Source organism: Perca flavescens, chromosome 23 (genome assembly GCF_004354835.1).
Source record: "Perca flavescens isolate YP-PL-M2 chromosome 23, PFLA_1.0, whole genome shotgun sequence".
In the NCBI taxonomy this organism is placed as follows: domain Eukaryota; kingdom Metazoa; phylum Chordata; class Actinopteri; order Perciformes; family Percidae; genus Perca; species Perca flavescens.
Window position 1 is genome coordinate 26,546,307 of NC_041353.1, and position 23,197 is coordinate 26,569,503.

The window sequence follows — 23,197 nt, forward strand, 5'->3', positions numbered from 1 at the left end:
ACCCAGCTCTCATCTCTCCGAGTTCTGCTCCAGTGAGCAAGGTGCAAACACATCAATATTCCCACCAAGGGGGAAATATAACTCCTACTCATATCGACGGTGACAGCAAGAGCTAATACACATTAGTCAATAACGGCCTGAAAGCCAACATGTGTAATTTTGAAAAACTACATCGGGAAGCTGAAAGTGCTTATGGCAGCTGTTTGAATTCAGAAGTATTTACGGTACACTACAGCTCTCATTGAAAGGAGCTGAATCGATCGATGGCTCCGTTCATTCACTCTTCTCACCGCCCCCGTTCAAACAACGCATTGGCGTGACCTATTGCTGCTGGCATCATGAAGGAGAGCAGAGCACAGAGGGTTCCCCGCCCCAGAGGATATAAATACAGGGAGAGGGCAAGTATCCTGAACCTTTTACTTTCTCATCCTCTCTGCTGGACACCGGGCTCACGGGATCTCCAACACCATGAAAGTAAGTACAATGCAAGAAAAGTTTTGGTTTAATTCGATGGGGGCTGCAATAAAGGAAATACGATTTTAATAAAGCACTATGTTAATTGCATTCTAAAAATTCGAAATGGGAGCTCAAGATTCTTTTGGCATATAATGCATCATCTGAATGCTGATGAAAAAAACATAAGAAACTATTTTGCCCTTTAGTTTAGTCAAAGCTCCTCCATGAATTTATTGCTTGGTTAAATTACTCGGAATGTCTCCCTGCGCGTTAATTATGGTTCATATTTTAACTTCTTTGCAAAGTTTTATCAAAAATAAAATGCATTGGAACATTGAAATGTATTGTTTAATTTCTTCCATTTTAGTTTGTTGAAACAAATACATTTAATACAATAATCTGAAGGGACCACAAACAAAAAATTGTATATGAACAAATTATTTGAATTAGGGTACAGTTTAGTTTTGTGTTATATATTTCTTTGCTTGTTTAATTTAAAATACTTATTTGAGTCAAAAATGACGTTAACTAATGATTTTGAGTAATGACTACTAATTTATTTTTCCACTGCATCAAATTAAGGTTCTGTGTTAATATAACTAGACCTGTTAAGTTTCACCTTGTGTAAAAACTCAAATGGTTTAATAACGGGTATCCACGCAATTTTCTTGTAAAGTCAACTAATTCGGGATAACAGTGCAGATGGAGTTTTTCTTTATGTTGCTGTGTTACAAATTATGATTTTAAAAGTTTGTTCCGATGTGCCTTTATCTTCCACAGGGTTTGAGAAGAATCACATTAACTTATGTAGGCCTACTCACCCTTTTACTGCTGGCCTCATTTATCTCGCAGTCGTGGAGCGCACCGAAGGTAAAGCTGCTTTATTTCTCTTTATTCATATATAGACTGTGAGGTTTTCACTCAATATTTGAAGAAAGACAGCTCAAAACGATCAATTGTTAGCTAACAGAAGGGCAGGATTACAAAGGAGAGGCATTACATGTATGCACATTTAACATTTGTTCCTTCATTAAAGGGCTCTTTCCAACGGAGAAACTGGACCCCGCAGGCTATGCTGTACCTCAAGGGCACTCGTATGTGTTTATCTCATGATCCCATGTCTGTATGGAGATCCAAAGTGTTCAATATTAGATAAATACGACAATATCAAATAAATAATCATATGAACAAAAAGACCAACAGACACACTGTAATACAATCATGGCATTTTATATGAAAATTATTTTTTTCTTCTACCAAAGTCTGTTTTATTCCATAATGCCAGTCTTTGTCCATCAATCAAGACAAACAAGGCAGAGTTATGTTCACGTGACTTTGTTAAGTAAGTAATAAAAGTAATCAAACAATTCTTTTATTGTGCAAAGAATGAACTGATTTTGAAAAACCTATTGGATTATTTCATTCTAGTATACTGCATAATGACTGTATATTTATTTATATTCATATTATTAATTACTAGTATTATATTTCTTTTAGTTGCCAAGTACATTTACACATATGAGAGATGTATGCTCGGCATTTAACCCATCCTAACTAACCAGGAGCAGTGGGCAGCCATAGTCTGGAACCCTGGGACCAACTCCAGCTGTTAATGTACCTATACAAGGGGCATGGCAGGAGTTACCTAGCAGGCATGTCTCTATGGTGAGAAGAAACCGGAGCGCACAAACTCCACATAACCACTGAGCCACCGCGTAAATGTGTATTTATTTAAGAACACTCTGGGTCTCCATATTGCTCGAGCTATTCAAAGATAAAGTCCTTTAGTGTTTGAACATTACATTCCAGAGTATGAGATGCTTCTTTTTCATTTTTTTTTTTTCATTCAGAGGGACGAAGATTCATCTCAGAGGACCGAAAAGAAGGCGATGTCTATGACACATTACACTTAGGTAAAACTAACGTTACTAAGCAAAATTGTTTGTGTAGTTTTGGAAATACTTTGTCAACCTTCTTTATTGGATGGGGATAGTTAATTAGAAGGTTTGCCCAAGTGCTACCGGCCACCTAGGTGGCCGGCAGGTAGATAATCAGAGTTTGGTGTTTTATTCCCTGTCAGAGACCCGCAGTCAGAACACAGAGAAGCTGAGCGTGGACCAGGCGGCCACCGTCCTGCTCAACTTCCTGCAGCAGGCCAGAGAGGCAGGTGAGAGCAGCATCAGTACCAGCTGCCACACAGCAGCTACATCCAGACATATGCAGCTCTTAAGGGCTGCATTTTGGTTTCAGTAGTGAGGAAAGACAATTAAGTCTGTATATTTATATCAATCTAACAAATAGCACATTATCATCACAATGATTATCAGAATAATTATAGAAACAGTTTTTGAAAAGAAATAAAAAATCTATGTAAATTATTAAAGGGTAACTTTGTTTTTGTTTTCACCTGGACCAACTCATCTGCATGTTAATGGTCACAATGGTTGTGGTTTGAATGGTTTCATACAGAAAAGCATCTGACCGTCTCTCTGTCAGCCATTGAGAAAGCTTTTAGACACACTTTTAACAGGGGAAAGAAGCACAGGATTCCCACACACAGACATCACATTTAAGGATCTTTCCAATACTTCAAGATTCATTTCATTTATACTTTTATTGATTGAAATTTAAGGAAACTGGGGTAAAAACATAACAAAGGTTATGCAGGTCTAATTTCAAGTCAAATAGAGACAAATTAGTTAAAAAAATCCCTCTAATCCACAACATTTTAAGGACTTTCAAGGAATTCAAATGAAAGATTCTGTGTATTTTGCTCTGTCATTGACTCAACACTTATATTTCATTTACTATTATTATATTGGATATTCTAATTCCATAATTTAATGTTAATTTCTTTCCTTCTCATAGCCGATGAAAACCCAGATGAAGTGTATTTCCAGGAACTGCCAGTGTGGAAGAGAGAATACTTCTGATGGTCTTTCATACATTTCTAAAGCTGATAGATAACACATCTTTGTTTTTGATTCTAAGGTTATGTAAGGGAAAAGAACATCTGTTTTGTAAATATGAATTCTCTGACTATGTTTTAAATGTGGTGTTTTAATAAAAAGAGTTTGAAATCATAGCACTATTGGTCTGAAATTGTCTGAGTTTTTTAAACTTCCTTGACGAAATATGAAGGGTATCTTTCTCCCATTACTATCACAAAGTGTCAGATAAAAGTACATACATACAAATGCATATCAAGTATATAAATGAATCAGGGTTTAATGACATGGCCATGTAAATCAAGAATGTAACCAAAGTGAGTTTCTGTTTTTCATCTATTTGTCACTTTTTAGGTCAAATGTATGTAAAGGAAAGATGCATTACATGCAGGAGCGAAGCCAGATGTTATAGAAATAGAAATTATTTGATTGGAACAATATATCCACATATTAACATGACTTCAACTGTAACACCCGAACATTGCATGTTGCAGAGTTCGTGAAAACTACATGTAGTCAGTAAGTAGTAAGTATAGCTAAAAGTAATGAATAAATGGTAGAAATAAATAGCTAAAAGTACTGACTAAATAGCTTGAATGAATAGTAATTGAGAAATGGTTAAAACAGCTTAAAAAAACTCCAAGTAGTAGTAGCCTAGAAAGCTTGTAGTAGGACTAAACAATAATCATTATATATCATGAGCACACAGGGTTGAAACTTGAAAAATTGTTGTAATTTCACTGTTGAAGTACTGCCCCTAAAGTTTCAGAGTGCAATTTACTTACACACCGCTGTTATACACAGCCGTACACATGCATTTCTTATGATTCCTCATGATCAAAAACTAGTGAGCACAGCCAACTGATCTAACTAGCTGACAGCAGCTACAGTTAGCGGCAGTTAGCGGTTAGCACTAACCACTAAACACTTTAGCAACAAGTAAAGCTTTCTCTCATCTTTGGCTATCGGTAAAGTTTGATTGATTGATTGAACATATAACTATATGGTATTTGCATAGCAATTTAAGTCAAAAACTAACTGAGAGGATGCATGTATATTGAAAACCATAGTGGGCCAAGAATGGAGCCTTGGGGAACACCACAATTAAAATGAGATTCAGAACAGGAGTCTGGGTTTTGTGATGGACCTGGATCAGGCTATATTCCAAAACAGCACTATCAAGACCATCCATTTTCATAACATGTTCAGGCCTTTTATTATCTTTCTTAAATCCACAAACTTTCAAGCAACATTTTTTTGTTTATTCTCTATAGATTCATCAGTAATGCTGTAAACCTGTGTTTAATCTGCAGCTACTCATGGTTAATCTCAGTTTGCTTTTTCTTGTCCTCTGGCACAATGCCCAGCACAAAGGGAGCCTTGATGTTCAGTCGGTCCCTCTCAGCCTCCTCATCTTCATCATAGGGCTCATCATCATCATCATCATCGTCCTCCACATCACTGTGGTGGGGAGTGGAGTGGATGGAGGCAGAGGGAGAGGGGGGCACCGAGTATGGCCGGGGGTAACGGAAACCTTCTGTCTGTGGGGACAAAATTACTTACTTAATTACTTGCTAAACGTTTTATTAAGTATAACGTAAGATTTTCTGTCTTCTAAGCAGCTTTCGGTTTATGTCTAAACCACTTGGCAGAGACTTCAAACTTGCTGCAAATAGATTATCAGTTGCTTCATGGATTGTATAGAGCTCAACAGTGACAGTGCATACTTTTTGAATTACTCTGGTTCCGGAAGTGATTTTCTCCATTAAACTGCTACAATGACGTTTCAGAAAATGCTTAAATAAAGAGTTTTAAGCTTGGACTTGTGGCTTCTACTGGGGCATAAACCATAGTATTAAAATCTCATAGCTCGTGGTAAGTCTATCTTGGAGGGTTTAGACATCATGGCTAATGATCAAAATCCTTATGGAGAAACAAATGAGATTTTCACTTCCGGAACCACACTGTTGAGCTCTATTGTCCTCATTTGGTGTATTAATGTGCTGAAGCTGAAACTTCAGCGATCTCAGACTATTTCAGTCTTTTCTTCTCATTTTCCCATCACTTTCATTCATCCCTTCTTTTCCCCTCTTTCATCATTTCTCTCCCTTTTTCTAGCCCTCTGTCTTTTTTCCCTTCTTGCATTTCATTCAATTCCTTACCTGCCCTTTCTTGCCTTTTGCTTTTTCCTTCTTTCCTTTCCTCCTTCCTTCCATATTTTCCCTTCTTTCCCTCCTTCCTTTCAATTTTTTCTTCACCTCCTTACTGCCGTCCGCCACTCCTTATTCCATTTTTTCCTTTCTTTCCCTCCTTCATTTCATCCTCTGTCCAACCCTCCTTTTTCTCTTTGTTTCTCCCCTTTTCCCTTTTCTCTCGTTCTTCCCCTCCTGCCTTCCTTTCCTGCCCTCTTACCTTCCTATTTCCCATCTTCCTTCCTTTCCTTCCTTTCTTATCCTTTTCTTCCCGCTTTCTTTTTTTGTTGCTTCTTTCCCCCCTTTGTTTTCAACTTGATAATTATAACTTTTCGTACCATTCATGTTAATGCCAAACTAAAATTAAAATTTGTGTATCAGATATCAGTCATAGTAATTTAATCAAAGAAGGAAGAGCAAAAGTAGAGAGGAGTCTTGTTTTATGTAACTCTACAGGGATCGGCATCAGCACACTCCATGATGTCCTGTCAATCATCCAAATGTTAGACTGTCAATTAAAGCCTGACAAATCCAAAACTATCCACTGTGGGCATCACAGTACAGCACATGCATGTGCAGTTAGAGGAAGACATTGTTACGGGTTCTCAAAGAACCGCCAAAAGATGCTTTTTAGTTCTTAGCACCATTGAAATATTGTGTTTAACAACCCAAAGTTGTGTCAAGTTGTTACTTACTTACTTACTTACTTTTTTCCAGTCAAAACTGAACGAAAAATGAATAAGCCTGGCAGGCAAGTAGAACTTACATGCTTGGAAATTAGTATAATGTGTATCAAATTTAAAGCCCTGGTTCTTGGCTATAATAAACTGGTCTGTACATTATTGGTAATATAAATAAATAGCTGGTATTTGTAACTCCAAATCAGACACAGATTTCTCTCCTATTCGTAGTCTTTTTGTGGCTCTTTGTGGACAATCGATTGAATTTTTAACAACAAATTTTACAGGTCACTTCATACAGAGGTTCTGATACTAACAAGCAAATTACCTGCCTTATCTGCCTGTGTCACCCCTGGCCACCCCTCTGGACCCGTCTCTGATCAATCCTAAAGGTCCAATGTGTGGGAATTTATCCCATCTAGCATTGAGCTCATATATCGCAGTTCAAAGTACGTATTAGAGCTACGGTAGCCTTCACGCTCTTTTCAATATCCTTTTTCTTTTTCTGGGCGAAGAAGAAGACTCCTGAAATTTGGATTTTGAATATACAGTATGTGGCCTTCCATGTTTCCCTCTTCAAACTTGCCGGGGCCGGGAAATGACAATACCCATTAGCAGCATTAGCAGCACCTGTGAGTTTATCATGTGACAGCGAAAACGCGACAGGTGGAGCAGCATAAGATGGCGCATGAATATGGAGCGTCTACCCCAGTTCATGCAAACGCAAATGTAAAATTTCAAGCCAATAGGAATACGGGCAACACAGATTTTGATAATGAACAACTAAACACGTTGGACCTTTAAGCAGTCACAAGGACTACAGGAAAGGGGCACTGGGCATTTTAAATGAAAGGGAATAGGGGACAAACCCCCACATCCAAGAATTTTTAAAATCCTTTCTTAATATACAGTAGATGTGGCATTTTCACTAATTTCCCATGATACAGCAGTTGATTTGCAAACTGTACTTTTTTTTGCAGATACAAAATGTCCAAACTATTACCATTATTAAACTAACTAATTTAGATGACTTTGGGGCCTTGGTGGAGGTAATCATTCTCTAGTATGGTCACTTATTCACAAACTCCCCCATTTTCTTGCACAGTGTTTCTTACCTTCAGAGGGGCCATGGGGTCGATCTTGAACTTGTCTGGGAAAGCTCTGTTAAGTGCAAGATGGCGGGCGTGTACGTAGAACTGCAAATCACAAGTCAGCAGAGATGTACATCAACAAATAAACAAGTTTTTCTCCTTTGTTTTGAGATTTTTCAAAAGGCATTTTACGATTTTGTTACTAACTGCAACATGAAAAAGGAGACAGGTTAAAGGCAAAAGGGAATACACTAAAGAAGACTTCCTGTTTCTGTCCCAAATTTACATCCAGTAGAGGATTCAACTAAACTATGCTTGCTCTTGAACTTGTCTACCACTCAACTTACAGTAAGTTGTCTAGACTACAGCTTATTCTCACACTGTACAGTAATGGTTTAAATGAAAATCTCCTTCTAAATGTATTCATGCATGCAGTTTTCTTTATTATTATGATTCATATCACGTGAATTGTATGTGCAGACATGAATAAAGTATTCTGCCTGCTAGATGTTGTATTCTCTCCTCTATCAAACATAGATTTGGTGCTGGTGCAGCAGAAACAGACCCGTCCCAGGTATTTCCAGTCCAGAAGGTCAGACAGCCTCTCAGTTCGGTTCCGCTGGATGATGCGCTGACGCAGAGACTGCTGGCAGAAACTGAACATGAACTGGGTCAGCTGCTTACAGGACTCTTCAGGCGAACGGAACCGCCGGTCCACGATGTAAACGCCTGAGAGAGGCAAGAGGGGAAGTAGAGGAGAGAACAGAGAAACACAGTGTGTGTGTGTGTGTGTGTGTGTGTGTGTGTGTGTGTGTGTGTGTGTCCATACCGTAGGCAGCAGGGTCTGACACATGCTCCTCCATGAAGCAGCCGAAACCTGACAGGTTGGTGGTCACACTGGGAATGCCCATTACAGTACATTCACCTGGGGAAATACAACACAGCTCAGAAAAGGAACAGTATTTGTATGTGTTGTACGGTTTATTGTCATAGTATTGGTATCATGTGACAAAATACACCATATAGAAGCCCTTTTAAAAGGTCCTCAGCTCTCTGGGCCACCAAGATTTGACCACCTAATGGCATTAAATAGTGTGCTGATTTATCATGAGAGCTGCTTAATTGTTAGAATACCAGCAGGGTGCATTACATATACCAGTCCACTAGCTAGTGATGGGCCTGGTGGCACTGGCCTGCAGCCAAGTTTGATCAAAACACATTTCTTTTATGAAGAATATTCAAATGCTTCTGGGTCTGAAAAGTGAAACCAATGCAGAAGCTCCTTAAAGCTGCATTCTATCTAGTTTCCAGCAGGGGGAGACTCCACTGGCTCCAAAAAGAAGTCTGTTTCTATAGAAGTCTATGAGAAAATGAGTCTATGTCTCACTTGATTTATTAAACCAGTGAACATTTTAATAATGAGTTTATGGCCTCAATTGCTAGTTTATACAAGTCTTCTTCATTACAGCATGATATTCATTTTTTAAATTATGGTCCCATTTATATTAAAACAGACGATAAAGCAGGGGATGCTTTGGGGTGTGTGGATAGATACTTCATTTCTGGAAAAAGATGTCCCACTCACTTTAGTACTGGCCCACCCAAAACACAATTTCTGCCTAAGCAACTGGCATATACATAATGTTTAAGTCTAAGTCAGCTTACATGAGCTGCTTTATTGCAAAAGGGTCCTTTGGATATACAAAATAATGAAGTCTATGTCAGCTTCCATGAGCTGCATTACAGCAAAAGTTGAGATTGCTGCACAAAGCATGTGCCATGCATTAGTAATGCAGCACAACATGCATTCTGAGCCTTGACTGGCTTGCAGGCTTCATAGGCTCACAAAGGCTGCCTTATTGCAAAGGGTGAAATGGGTATACACTACTCAACATTGCCTCATGTGGATTGTGTAGAGATTTGTGTAAAAACTGCAGTGCCTTTGTATTTCAGGAACATGAAGCATCTGTGTGTTTTGATACATGTGCACTTGCATATTATAGGTTACGATGTGAGGTTACCAGGTGTGTATCCCCATGGTTCATAGTAGGAGGGGAATACTCCAAGGTTACAGCCACGGACAAAGTCCTCATAGTCCATCGGCAGCAGAGGACTGGTGGAGGACAGGAACTCAGGGTGGAAGATAATCTGAGAGGACAGACAGGGTGACTTTTAGATATATAGAGTAGAAACATGAGGCTCTGGAAGTAAAAGTATTTTTTAGTAACCACTGGGACTTGTCATTAGCTGCAGTATGTGAAACACTAAATATTTTAAACTTCGCTGTGGGTGGGTCCCAGAGGATTTCACGCTTTTCATTTCGACATTTCAAAAAGTTAAATTTATTGCCATTACTACCATTTTGTATTTGTATTTTGTATTATGTGTATTACCGGAAGATGAATGTTTTGTAAAATAGTGGTGTCTGATGGGTCAGATGTTTTGGCATGACGTACAGTAGATATTAAAAAAATTAACTAACAACCAAATTGTCATGTTTGTACATAACATATGGATTTGCTTCAACATTTGTAGATAGTATTTATGTTGTGACATCCTGACCTTTCCATTATTACCACTCTTCAGACAAACATTTCACCTGTATCTCAAAATTGGCAGATTGCCAAGGAAATGCCATAGTATACTGACTACTGCATTACAACCTAGTGAATGGTAAACAAATCTAGAACTCATTATATAGGCTTTCTTCTTATCTTTTCTTTTTATGAAGTGATGAATAGCTGGCTTCTCACCAAATAAACTGTGGCTACAGTGGCTATATGAAGTTAGCATTTCACTTGTTAAAATTGACTTATCTTACAGAGAAAAATTAAAAACAAAACAATTATTTTATTACTTTGATACTTGATGCCTTTGGCACTTATTTTTGCAATAGTTGACAATCAATATCTAGTTACAGTGGCCCTCATTTATCAAAAGTGCGTACACCAAATTTCCAGCGTACACCCAAAACCACGGTGACTTTGAGATTTATCAATATGGACGTTGGCGTACGGCACGCTTAAATCCTACGCCAGCTCAGGAGGTGGTGTACATGTACGCACGTTTTGAGTTAGTGCGGAAATGCGCAGAAAAACAATTCCTAACACCACAAAACGCACTGACAAACTAAAAGAAGACCTCTATGCGCCGGTATGCAACATTGTTTTAGCCTGGGGGGGTTCTGTACAACATCTCGCAGGAAAACACGGTGCCATAAATGTAGCGATGGAGCCAGATGACCCGATGCCCAGAGAGCAGTGTCCAGAACAGCGCTCTCCCTCAGCTGTTGCCTCGTTCTGACTCATGAAAAAAAAAACACGAGTAAAATAAAAGACCCTGCATAAACTCCGCTACCGTGTGTTTATTTAAATATAAGTACACCTACATATGTAGGCCTAAGAGATTGCAATAGAAGCCTGTATATTACTATTAGGACTATAGAAAAATGTGTCGATGTATAAATTAAATAGGCTAAACTTCAGCTGGAGTCCGATTTACCACGGCAACACTGTTGACCGCATCAGTGATCTCTTTCCATTCCGCATTCTTTCTACAGCCTTTAATACCAGTTTTCAGGCTGCCAAATAGTACACACTTTAATGCAAATGAACCAGAGATATCAGGGTTTCAATCTCCACCTCTGAAAAGTGCCGCTTCTCAGCCGGATTACGTCTCACCATGTCGTGAATTGTAGGGGCGAGGCCTCAAAACCCAGAATATATTGGGGTGTTATTCTAATGACGATCGTTTTCAGCCGCGGCATTTATCAAGGGCAGGTATTGCGTACACCTGGATTTCAAAGGTACGCACAGCTTCATAAATCAGGCGGTGAGAGGAGTGTAAGCATAATCTTACACCAACATATACGCCCGTTTCTACGCAAGAATGATAAATGAGAGCCAGTAAATCTACCAACAGACCAATCAACAAAAATATAGATTTTTTAAAAATAGCCCATAAATAGTCAGCTAAAGATTTTATTCTCTGCTGCACTTATCAGCAATGCTGGTCCAGACTAACATATCTCAACATCTATTGGATGGATTGCCATGAGATTATGAACAGACATTCCTGGTTCCTAGAGGATGAATCCTACTGGCTTTGGTGAATCCCTGATTTTTCCTATAGTGCTACCCGCCGGTCAGAGTTTTCACCTATCCTGTAAAATATCTGCACATCTACAAGATGCATTGCACACTATTTTGTACAGACATTTACGGTTCCAAGACAATGAATCCTACTGACTTTTTCTACAAAATTCTCTTTACATGTTCACACAAAGGCCTTCTTGTTCTGACCAAAATATTGTCAAACATTGTACTTGATCATCACCAGGCATCTCGTCACATTTCCCATAAATTTACTAAAGAAGAGAAAACAATGATGGTGAACAAATAAAGGAAGCATACAGGATATGCGGTCTACCTTGACGCGATCGTTCCTGGAGTTGAAGAGGCCGATGCGTCTCACGTTGGAAAGGATGGGATCTGTTGAGTCGTCCAGCATGTTGTGAGTGGTCACCGGAGGGAGGCTGTGTCTCTGCATACAGGTTTTGTTTAAAAGACGGGTCAGGTCAGTTTGGTCTCTGGATTGTTTGGAGTTTTCAATCACCACATTTCCATACCAGATAAGATATATGACATTGCAAATTAGATTTATATCATCATGTCAGTTTAAGGGGGTCAGGGTCCTGAATGATGTGCTGGTTTGATTTAAATCAATTTCCCTCAGGGATAATAATGAATTAATGAATCAAGATGTCTTATATTGCACCTGGATTAAAGACTGAAGCTCCTGTGAACACCAATGGACAAAGAAATAATGTGTATTCAGTCTAGTTTCTCCTGAATCTATGCATATGTGTCTGGATTTCCATGAATGTAAATGTTTGCATGGCTGCATTTCAGATACTATATACAGTATATCACACACATACAAACACGTAAGCCTAAAGTGGGGTGAGAAGAAATGACCGAATGAGTCAGTGGTCCGCGACTAGTAACCTTTCAGAATGTGATTCTAAGAGGTATTGATCGTTGGGCCATTATCTAAACCGAACAATATCGGATTATTGTCTCACACCACATTAAGACACAAAACAAAACCAGTGACGCTTCATTTTATATTGACATTTCCTTGAAAGGAACTGTTAATTCACAGGAAGGAGGAATCTTGAGAAGTACTAATAGTATGGAAAATAGATATTTCAAGCGGTACACTTCTTTAATTGCTATCATTACCCAGGGGGTCTCTTGGTCAGTGCACAATAGGTTTACTGAAATGGCAAAAATGTGAGATGTGTATACAAGCCATATACAATTCAACATATACAGAGAGAGAAGTTCAATAATACATAACAATGAATGAACATTTACTTGCGTAACAATGGAGTAGGTTAGAGGAAAATTCCTCTGAAAATTAACAACTGCTTATTAACTAAACTATAATAACTGTCAAAGTTACCAAGCTACTAATGACAGGAAATGACACAATTAGGAAATTACAAACATAAAATAGTATTAAAACCATTATTTAATGGGGTGAAAAACTGGCTTAGATGGCTCAGATAAGGTTGCAAATTAATTTGATCATTATGGGTAGAGACTGGAGTTAGACACTTTTTTAAAATCTGTATAAATGAACACATGTGGGACATGGATGGTGTTAAGGGGTACTTCAAATCTTCTAAGGCTGTTCCAGTTAATACAAACACTTAAAGCTTTAGTTCGTAACTTTTTGATATTAATGAACATCCGTTACATTCAAGCCATTGCCAAATGAGTTGCTACAAAGCTAATTAAGACTATCAGCTCCACACAACTCTCTCTGGATTTCTCAGTAGGACTATGTTCAGAAGATTGGGGCGTCCGGTGACTTTCCCACGCAGAAACTCAAGTGAACATAACGACCTCTTCTGAAGAGTCCATCATGTTTTTTTAATCCTCCGTATCCTCCTTGGCTACTAGCTGTGTTAACTTGAAGTTAAAAACAAGTTAATTTTGAGGGATTCCCGGGATGATGTATGTTATATCTTGTTGTATTCATGGTACTGTATTTTCTGTGAAAATTGAAATCTTGTAACTGAGTTTAAAAGGCACTATAGAAATCTGGTTTACTTGCTACTACAAAAAAAATAGATAACCATCACAATTGTGTGGTTAAAGAGTAACTGAAGACAAAATCAGAGAGAAACAAACAGCTACTGTAAAGCTCTCTATGGGTTCAAACTCTCAAATATGTCTCAAATACAGTCTTTTGAGTAGTATTCCATAGTCAGGTAGTATTAAAATTACTTGGAAAATCCACCCATCCTTTGGTAAGCAGGTTATCTATTATTTGTCCCTCCCCTCTGGTCACATCACAAGGAGTGATAACAGGCGTTTCCTGACATCATTTAGGGGAAAATAGTAGTAAAAAAATAAATAGGAATAGCAATTTTTCTATGGATGTTGATACAAGAGATTATGGAATACCAGAACTCTAGGGGAAAACTCTAGTTTGTGTGCTAATTTGACTAGGTAACAAATTGGTTTGGGAATATGCACCATAGGCTTAATCACAATATCAACTGACATGACAAAAACACTATGGTTTGTGGTTTAACTAATGTTGGGGCCCTGTCTTGTAGAGTGGCCCTGTGTCAACATACAGTGGGGGAAATAAGTATTTGACCCTTTGCTGATTTTGCAGGTTTGCCCACTTACAAAGAATGCAAAAATCTACAATTTTAATCATATGTACATTCTAACAGTGAAAGACAGAATCCCAAAGACAATTCCAGAAAATCACATATGAATTTATTAAAATTGATAACCATCTGATGAGGAAAAACAAGTATTTGACCCCCTGGACAAACAGCATGTTAATATTTTGTAGAAAAGCCATTATTGACCAGCACAGATGTCAAACGGTTTTTATAGTTGGTGACAAGGTTTGTGCACATTTCGGCAGGGATGTTGGCCCACTCCTCCCTGCAGACAGCCTCCAAATCATTCAGGTTCCGAGGTTGTCGCCTGGCAACTCAAATTTTAAGCTCCCTCCAAAGATTTTCAATCGGATTCAGGTCTGGAGACTGGCTAGGCCACTCCAGAACCTTGATGTGCTTCTTCTTCAGCCTCTTTTGTTGCTTTGGCGGTGTGCTTAGGGTGGTTGTTGTGCTGAAACACCCATCCTTGACCCATCTTCAGCTCTCTCACTGAGGGAAGGAGATGTCAGTCCAGAATTCCACAATACATGGCCCCGTCCATCCTCCCCTCAATACGATGGAGTTGTCCCGTCCCCTTGGCTGAAAAGCACCCCCAAAGCATGATGTTGCCACCACCATGCTTGACGGTGGGGATGGTGTTCTTTGGGTTGTACTCGGTGTTCTTTGCCCTCCAAACACGACGAGTTGAGTTGAGGCCAAAAAGTTCTATTTTGGTCTCATCTGACCACATCACCTTCTTCCAGGCCTCTTCTGAGTCGTCCAGGTGGTGAATGGCGAACTTCATGCGGGCCTGTACATGTTTCTTCTTGAGCAGGGGGACCTTGCGTGCGCTGCAGGATTTCAATCCATGACGGCGTGGTGTGTTACCAACCGTTTCTTTTGTAACTGTGGTCCCAGCTGCCTTCAGTTGATTCATCAGTTCCCCCCCTGTGGTTTTGGGATGATTCCTCACCGTTCGCATGATCAGGGACACCCCACGAGGCAAGATCTTGTGTGGAGGCCCAGACCGAGGGAGGTTGGCGGTGGTGTGGTGCATCTTCCATTTCCTGATAACTGCACCGACAGTTGATCTTTTCTCTCCAAGTTGCTTTCCGATTCTCTTGTAGCCCATCCCAGCCTTGTGCAGATCAACAATCTTGTCCCTGATGTCCGTAGAAAGCTCTTTGGTCTTGCCCATGGTGGTGATGTTGGATGCTGGTTGTTTGGGTGTTGACAGGTGTCTTTTATACAGGTAACGAGGTGAGGCAGGTGTATTTGATGTAGATAATTGGTTCGGATTGGGGCTGTGTCTTAAAGAAAGACTAACTGGCTTGTAGGAGCCAGAATACTTGCTGTTTGTCCAGGGGGTCAAATACTTGTTTTTCCTCATCAGAGGGTTATCAATTTTAATAAATTCATATGATGTGATTTTCTGGAATTTTCTTTGGGATTCTGTCTTTCACTGTTAGAATGTACATATGATTAAAATTGTAGATTTTTGCATTCTTTGTAAGTGGGCAAACCTACAAAATCAGCAAGGGGTCAAATACTTATTTCCCCCACTGTATACTTTTAAGACATGTTTGATCAAACGTGAATTTTTCTTTCTTCTTTATAGCGATTTTTTTCTCTCTCCTTCCTTTCTACCTTTATACATTCATATATTTTGTTCTGCCAACTACTCGCCTTATTTACAATTTACATTGTCTAGATATACATTAACACTCACCACATAGGCCTACTGGTAACCGCATTGGATATGTCTATATGTCTGGCCAACTTTGCACAGCATCTTTTGTCAGTCCAGTCTTATCCTATACAATATGTAGGCCTACTGTTGTTCATAGTCTTTCTTTGAATGTTCTGAGGTGTAAGCTCTGTCTAATAACCCACTCTGTGATGTTTTGTCTTGTTCAAGTATTTGATTTTTCATTTTCGCAAAAATAAAAAAAGAGTTATGGAAAAGAACAAACAACTCAAAAAGATGCCAGTATTTCTTTACAGAAGAAACAGAAGAAGAGAAAAGCGGCAGTACCTGAGTAGCGTAGATGGCTCTCTTCATAATAGTGAAGTCGTCTCGATCCAGAATGGAGTTCATGTCAGGGATCTGCCCTCTGAGGACAGAGCAAACAATAAAACACAAACATAGATCATGCGTAATCATAATTCATCACAGAGAACCAGTGTTGATGTTACAGTGCCCATTTACTTACTTTAACAGAGCATCATACAGTTTTTTACCAAACTTCTCCTTCACAGTGTGAGCTGTATCCCTGTGAAAGTCAAAAGGAAACCTTTAAAATTGTACCTTTTTATTTACCATTTACCCAAAACTCATGAACTTCACCAGCATTGGGATGACATCAGTAGCCGTGATTTTGAAGGACATTTTTTTGAAGCATTGGACAGTTGGTGGGCTTGCAAATAGCAGGTATTACATTTTCTTCAAAGATCATTCACAAGCAAAGAAAACAGGCTACACCGTCGTGCAACCGTGAGAACTGCACCTGATTGGACAAATCATTCTTCTTTATTGTTTTTGAATTTCTTGAAATTTGTTTTAAGAAGGTTATCATCTCTTTATGTTGACATTGGACTGTTATGCAAACCACGTGAGGGCATACCAGAGCTGCTTGCGTACTGCCTGTCCCTTCAGTGACTCCACATTGAAGTTATTGGTTTTAGCTGGCATGATGAAGAAAACTACCACTGTCATATCATTTCTGTGAACCTGTGGATAGAGCGAGAAAAAGAAAAAGGGGAACAGGATGAAGGTTTTGGACATGAATAAATGCTGAAGAATATATACTTATCCTTCTCATTACACGGTCAAAATTCTTTTCAAAGTACTTTTTACAACTTTTGCACATGTAATGCATACAGCGCTACTGAATGCAAAAGACTAAAGGACCTTACCCGCAGTAGGTAGTTGAGTCTGGACAGTGATTCAAGGAAAATATCAGCACCTTTGTTGGAAAATTCATAGCGTCCAGCAATAAAGAAGAAAAGGGTTTTCTCCAGGTTGAAGTCCAGATGACTACCAGAAGGAGACAAATTGAGAATTACAAATCAGGTTTAAAAGGGACACAACTCTCCACTCAAGAATAGGGATACACCGATACGACTTCGAAAGCTGATCTGATGCCAGTGTTTAATTAATAAGCTGTATACCTCACTGTGTGGAAGTGACTGGGATCATTCTTTGATGTGTAGGGCAACATCATTAGAAGTGCACCTGAATGCGCCATGAGTTGACAAAGGGCACCTGAACGCACCATGAAGTCCTGCCGTAGCCCAAACGCAATGTGCCCTATCTTGCACTCAGGACAATTGACTTTGTTCACCGACGCGCGTATCATTCCTATTTTGTACCCGACGCACAGCAGACTTTTCCCTCCACAGGCGCACGTCGGTAAATTAGGGAATGTGTTTGCGCTCCAGGGGGCGGTTCAGCAAAAAGAGGCGGCATGTTCAGGCGCATACGTTCCCTGATCCGCCCACAAAGCTACTTACGTTTCACGTTTGATACTTGCGTTTCATATCGTTAAAATAGGGCCCAATAGTTTCTGTTGTTTGTTTACATTATTCCTTTTTTGCAAAACTGGTGACTTTGGGGCATGGATGTGTAATAATAATGAATACCTGATCCCAAAATGGCGCCTATTCAGTTCAAATAGAATTACTCGCATGATGCATTGGCCACGTTCGTAAGTTTCTGGGTTTACTTCTGTGATATGCGGCCCACTGAACATGCGAAGTAGGGTTTCTCCCACTGGCCCGATCCGCAAGTTCCCAGACAGCCCAAAGACTTTATATTGTGGTGATGTCACAGGTTTTTTTTTTTAAATCACTGGCTCAAATGTATAAAAAGTATATATGGATGAAAAATTCATATAAGAAATAGTTATAATCAACTTTTTTTGCAGTTCGAGGCGTCCTGTCAACAGTTTAACAGATGTCTCTTTTACAATGGTGGTCCACGGAGTGCATTTTGGGCCGCAATATTATTTTACATCCATTAGCAGGAGGATTTTTCTGGCTGTGGCCATGGTGTCTGGAAAAGGGCAGCAGCAGGTCATAGGTAAGCTGACATCACCCTGTGTCTTTAGCTGCATGTTACCAGCCGGTAAGCTATGATGAGTGATGAATGCAACTATGCAGGGGTGGAGTGGGAAAGCAATTGGCCCCATTGTCACCGATATCCAATCCAGCTAATTGGGTCAATCCGATATCCAATATCAGTATTGAATCAATGTATCCCTAGTCAATACTTAATTTTCTAAAGTAGATTGTTTCAGACAAAATGTGAATGGCCTTCTCCTGTAATGGAAAATTCAAAATTGAGAGCCCCCATGTATAATAAAAACACTGGGCTACCTCTACATAAGATGGATCAAAACTACATTAATAAACTCCACCCACCCATAGAAGTGTCCTCTGACAAACTCCTGGATGCGGGCCTTGCTGGTGGAGTGCAGGTTTTGAAACTCATGCATGGCCGAGAACTTCTTCACATTCAGCCCATTTGGTGTCACCACATCTGTACCATCAACACAGCAATAGGAGAGATTTAGTTTCAGCTTCAAGTTTCAAGTTATTTATTGTCATGTAGACTACACAACAATTCCAGAGAAGCAGTCTATACCTGTAGATAGTAGCCTGTATAATTGCTTTGGTTATCCTTGATGCACATCCTTGATGCCATAATAGGGAGGTGTGTAAAATAAAATAGACCCACTGCTGTAGCTGATAAGTGATCAAAACGTTAACTACAGCACTGAAATAGAGCCAGAACTTGTTCTTTGTATTTTACCATTTGGTCAAGTGTCTCAAAGAGAGAGGAAAAAAACAAAAAAACTCCTGTATCCTGTGAACATCTCCTGTCTCTGAGACCCAGAGACCCAGAGCACCAGTCAGCTCACAGCAGGGTCTTTGAGCAGGACTGGCCGTCAAGCTTTCTAGCTACTCCCACAGAGCTAGCTGGCATCAGGCAGTTTATGGAGTTTCTACACACCGAAGCAAATTTGGAGCAAATTTTTAATTTACCGTACATTTTCATAACACTGCCCATATTCGACATCTGCACAAGCTATGTTTCCATCCACAGGTTTTTATGCGAATGAAGTGATATCGAATGAAAAATGGCTTGTATAATTCGATTGAATTTCATGAATATTGACTCAAAGTTTATACATTCGGTCTCATCGGATTTTCTTTTGATTGATTTACGGCTTATATGATAAACGCTGATGGAAACGTTATTTGCCAAATAAATAATGAATTGCAATAAAGTTTTGGGTCATTTGATGGTTGAACAGATGCACCTGTACAGGTCAGAAGTGGTGAAGACCGTGCGTCCAATGTGCGCTACCGGGAGTGCCGACGCAAATGTGCCTTAAGATGCAACGACGTCTACTACAGCCTGTAGTACCACTGATGGCCAGCCATTTCTATTGACAAAATCCCTGCAGCCTTCAGCAGGGGGTCTAATCACAGTCTTGGTGACACCAAACATTTCACCTACTACTCTGTACTCTGGGAGGGCCATGGTTTATCTGGGTCAAGGGACGGGCCAATCAAATTACACAACAGGTCAAATCTGAAAATGCTTCAACCAAAGGGTTTGTGTTAAGTGTCTGTAAACCACGATCTTCCAACAGTTTGGAGCGCTCTCGTTCCCACACCACAGGCCGCCACTTTGTCGTCGGGCATTTACGTGCATCTGCATCATCACAGCATCATCATAGCTTATATGTCTCTATCAGTTGGCACATAAGCACTATTATAAATTGCGCAATATGAATCATTTGTAGGTTGATGGTGCGATCCATTGTGTCTGGCAAAACTTTGTTCACCAATGTCAGCTTGAATGTTATGAGATTCAGTGCAAAATGAATGGAAACACCTCAATGTCTCAAATCAATTCAATATACCAATTTGTCCACAAAAGAGCATGTGACGTCATTACGCACAGGTTTTTATTCACTTTAAAGCCGTTGGAAACACACTTTCACCAGCTTTATTCGCTTGAATTCTTTTACCGAACTTCAGATAATTTGATTGACAAGTGGATGGAAACTAAGCTAACAGTTAATTTCTCGCCTCAAACATTCTCAGAAGTGAATTTAATAATGAAATAGCAGACAAAAATTGTAAAAAAGAGAAGAAAAAGAAAAATATTGGTTGTTAGCGTTTGTGTTTGCCTGTGCTTCTGATTGAATGCTGAATGCTAGAAATCCTGGGGCTGCGAAGGATACAACAGATGTGTCCTCCGAATTCAGTTAAAGGAGGCCGCATTTGTGGATCGCATTTGAAGGAGCCTTCGAAATTAGACAGCCTTCGTCGCGCCTCCGAAGGCTGCAGCCCCTGATTGGGACATAGCTCAACTCTTTGGAGCATCAATGTGCAACAGTGAAAGGCTTCCCCACCTGGCTTCCTGTGCAGCATGTGGCTGGCTTCCACAGCCGTGATCTGGGAAACTGTGGTGAAGACATGAGCACAGTGGACCGCTGCTCTCTCCAGGCAGTAACGATGGTAGATCTGCCTCTCACCCGCCTCTTTGTCAACGTTGAACTACAACACACACACACACACACACACACACACACACACACACACACACACACACACACACACACACAGTGTAAGGGGGAATTATTTTAAAGATTCTCTAACCTTGTAGGTTCAGTGTAGAATTAATAAACGTATTGAAGCACTGAAAGTATGAAGATTAAATTTTTCATAGCACATTTTTACAGACACGAATAAAGCCCACATAGGTTAAATAGCTGGGTTTCCCTACCGATCAGTCTAAACAAAAGAAGTATCTTGAATGAGAGACGAAATGTCTTCAGAGCACCTTTAACCAAGTCCAGTTGTCCTTTATTTTTAACCTTTCCCCGGATTACATTTTTCCATCGTTTAGCGCTACGTCATGTTTTGTTGCTCTAATTGGTTGCAGGTCTACCCAATTGCATTCAGCGGCATTTTGGTCTACGCCCCTTGGGAATTGAAAGTAAACTGAGAGGGGGAAGTAAGGGTAGTATCCCACTGCTAATTACATTTAAAAAATGTTTTGATTATCTACGTTTGTAAGTGTTTTTTCAGTTTATTGGTTATTTGAAAGATTACGTAACAGTACCAGTCAAAGATTTGGACACACTTTCACATTCACTTGAATGAGAAAATGTGTCTTTTCACTGGTACTGTATTTTGTATTCCCTGTATTTTCCAAAATTAGTATTATTAGTTGTTTTTTTGTTTGTTTGCCATGTTTTCCCTGCTTATATTTCTATATTTGGTGTGTGTGTGTGTGTGTACACACATCTATCATGTTTTTTTCTAGTCACAGTTGACCATTTTGGTGGCATTCATCTGCCCTGGTACGGTGTGGTGTTGGGGTGGCTGAGTGCAACGCTGGTGTGCTTCTCGGCCAGTACAGAGAGTGGTCTCTGTATTGATTAGGCACCAGTTTATTGGCTACACTGTTTGACATTGCTATCTGAGCAGCTTCACATCGCTAGAGACACCTCTCTCTCTGTCGTCATCCTTCAGGACCTTTCTGCTGCCTTTGACACAGTGAACCACCGGATCCTCATTTTGACACTTCAGGATCTTGGTGTCTCAGGCTCTGCGATCTCTTTGCTCACATCTTACATGGCAGACCACACCTACTGGGTGACTTGGAGAACAACTGGGGTTCCCTCAGGTTTCAGTCCTGGGTCCCCTCCTCTTTTCTCTGTACACAAACTCTATCGGGTCTGTCATTCTTTCACATGGCTTTTCCTACCACAGCTACGCAGATGACACCCATCTAATTCTCTCCTTTCCCCAGTCTGAAATACAGGTAGCAGCACGTAGCTCTGCCTTTCTGACTGGCATTTCCTCTTGGATGTCCACATACCACCTGAAACTCAACATTTTCCTTCCAGGAAAGGACTCTCATACCCAGGACCTTACTATAACAATTGACAACTCTGTGGTAGTCCCCCCTCAGACTGCTAGGAACCTGGGTGTGACACTCAACGACCAACTCTCCCTTACTACCAACATTTCTGCCACTACCCGATCGTGTAGAAACATGCTGCACAACATCAGAAGGATGCGTCCCCTTCTAACTCAAAACGCGGCTCTGGTTCTGGTTCAGGCTCTAGTCATCTCACGTCTAGACTACTGCAACTCGCTCCTGGGTGGCCTGCCTGCATGTGCCATCCGACCCTTGCAGCTCATTCAGAACGCAGCAGCTCGACTTGTCTTCAACCTACTCAAGATCTCTCACACTACACCGCTCCCTTCACTGGTTACCAGTCGCTGCCTGCATCCGGTTCAAGACACTAGTACTTGCATATAGGGCCAGGAACGGATCAGGCCGTGCTTATATCAAGGACGTGGTCAAATCCTATACCCCAGCCCGCCCACTCTGCTCTGCTTCAGCCAACCTGCTTGCTGCCCCCTCACGGCAAGGGACAACTAATCACTCAACGAAATCCTGACTGTTTGCTGTCTTGACAGAATGAGCTCCCCATTGACATCAGGATGGCCGAAAGCCTACTATCTTCTGCCTACTATCTTCTGCCTCAGGTTAAAAACACCTCTCTTCCAACTGCCCCTTGGATAATAAAAAAAACAGTTGCACTTTCATATGGCGCTTTGTTGTTTGGCTTACATAAAGCTATTGTACTTACACTTACTTATTGTGTCCGCAGTTTGTACCATTAAGGTTGAAAACACTTAATTTGAAGTCGCTTTGGATAAAAGCGTCAGCTAGATGACATGTAATGTAATGTTTGCTTTTCTCTCGCTGGACAGAAACTGTTGGGCCTAAGTGGGTGGCAGGATGATCCTGGTGTGTAGTGTTCACATGTGGTGTGTAGAATCACCACGCATTCTCATGAACGGGTTTGTATGATATCGTACAAAAACTTAGTCACACCAATTCATATGATATCCTACGAAATTACAAAGACCGCCGACCCATTACAATTCCCGCAGGAGGCGTTGTCGAAACTACTACAAACTAATCCCCACCACTGCCACATAAGCAAAGGGGATACAACTACTAAACATGTAACATGAAACAAAAAAAGATTAAGATTCATTTAGTTTTTTTAAACCATTTTCCTTTAAACTAATCCATTTATTT

The 23,197-nt window shown here is 40.1% G+C and overlaps 2 protein-coding genes across 4 annotated transcripts in view; one reads left to right on the forward strand and one right to left on the reverse strand.

The window, feature by feature from the left end:
* Window positions 1-338: 338 nt before the first annotated feature.
* spx (spexin hormone) lies at window positions 339-3,389 on the forward strand. Its single transcript, XM_028571377.1, has 6 exons — window positions 339-398; window positions 1,237-1,326; window positions 1,493-1,550; window positions 2,307-2,369; window positions 2,537-2,623; window positions 3,325-3,389. The coding sequence occupies exons 1-6, from the start codon at window positions 339-341 to the stop codon at window positions 3,387-3,389; spliced, it is 423 nt and encodes a 140-aa protein (XP_028427178.1).
* Window positions 3,390-4,593: 1,204 nt separating this feature from the next.
* gys2 (glycogen synthase 2) overlaps window positions 4,594-23,197 on the reverse strand; it is a 31,183-nt gene continuing 12,579 nt past the window's right edge. For all 3 annotated transcript variants that reach the window (XM_028570144.1, XM_028570143.1, XM_028570145.1), the window contains exons 6-17: window positions 20,484-20,628; window positions 18,478-18,595; window positions 16,972-17,092; window positions 16,680-16,786; window positions 16,269-16,328; window positions 16,091-16,169; window positions 11,796-11,909; window positions 9,389-9,515; window positions 8,197-8,292; window positions 7,933-8,096; window positions 7,392-7,472; window positions 4,594-4,945 (exon numbers count right to left, since the gene is read on the reverse strand). In XM_028570144.1, the coding sequence (XP_028425945.1) occupies window positions 4,718-4,945; window positions 7,392-7,472; window positions 7,933-8,096; window positions 8,197-8,292; window positions 9,389-9,515; window positions 11,796-11,909; window positions 16,091-16,169; window positions 16,269-16,328; window positions 16,680-16,786; window positions 16,972-17,092; window positions 18,478-18,595; window positions 20,484-20,628 (1,440 nt within the window). In that variant the 3' untranslated portion in view covers window positions 4,594-4,717. The remainder of the gene's footprint in view (window positions 4,946-7,391; window positions 7,473-7,932; window positions 8,097-8,196; window positions 8,293-9,388; window positions 9,516-11,795; window positions 11,910-16,090; window positions 16,170-16,268; window positions 16,329-16,679; window positions 16,787-16,971; window positions 17,093-18,477; window positions 18,596-20,483; window positions 20,629-23,197) is intronic.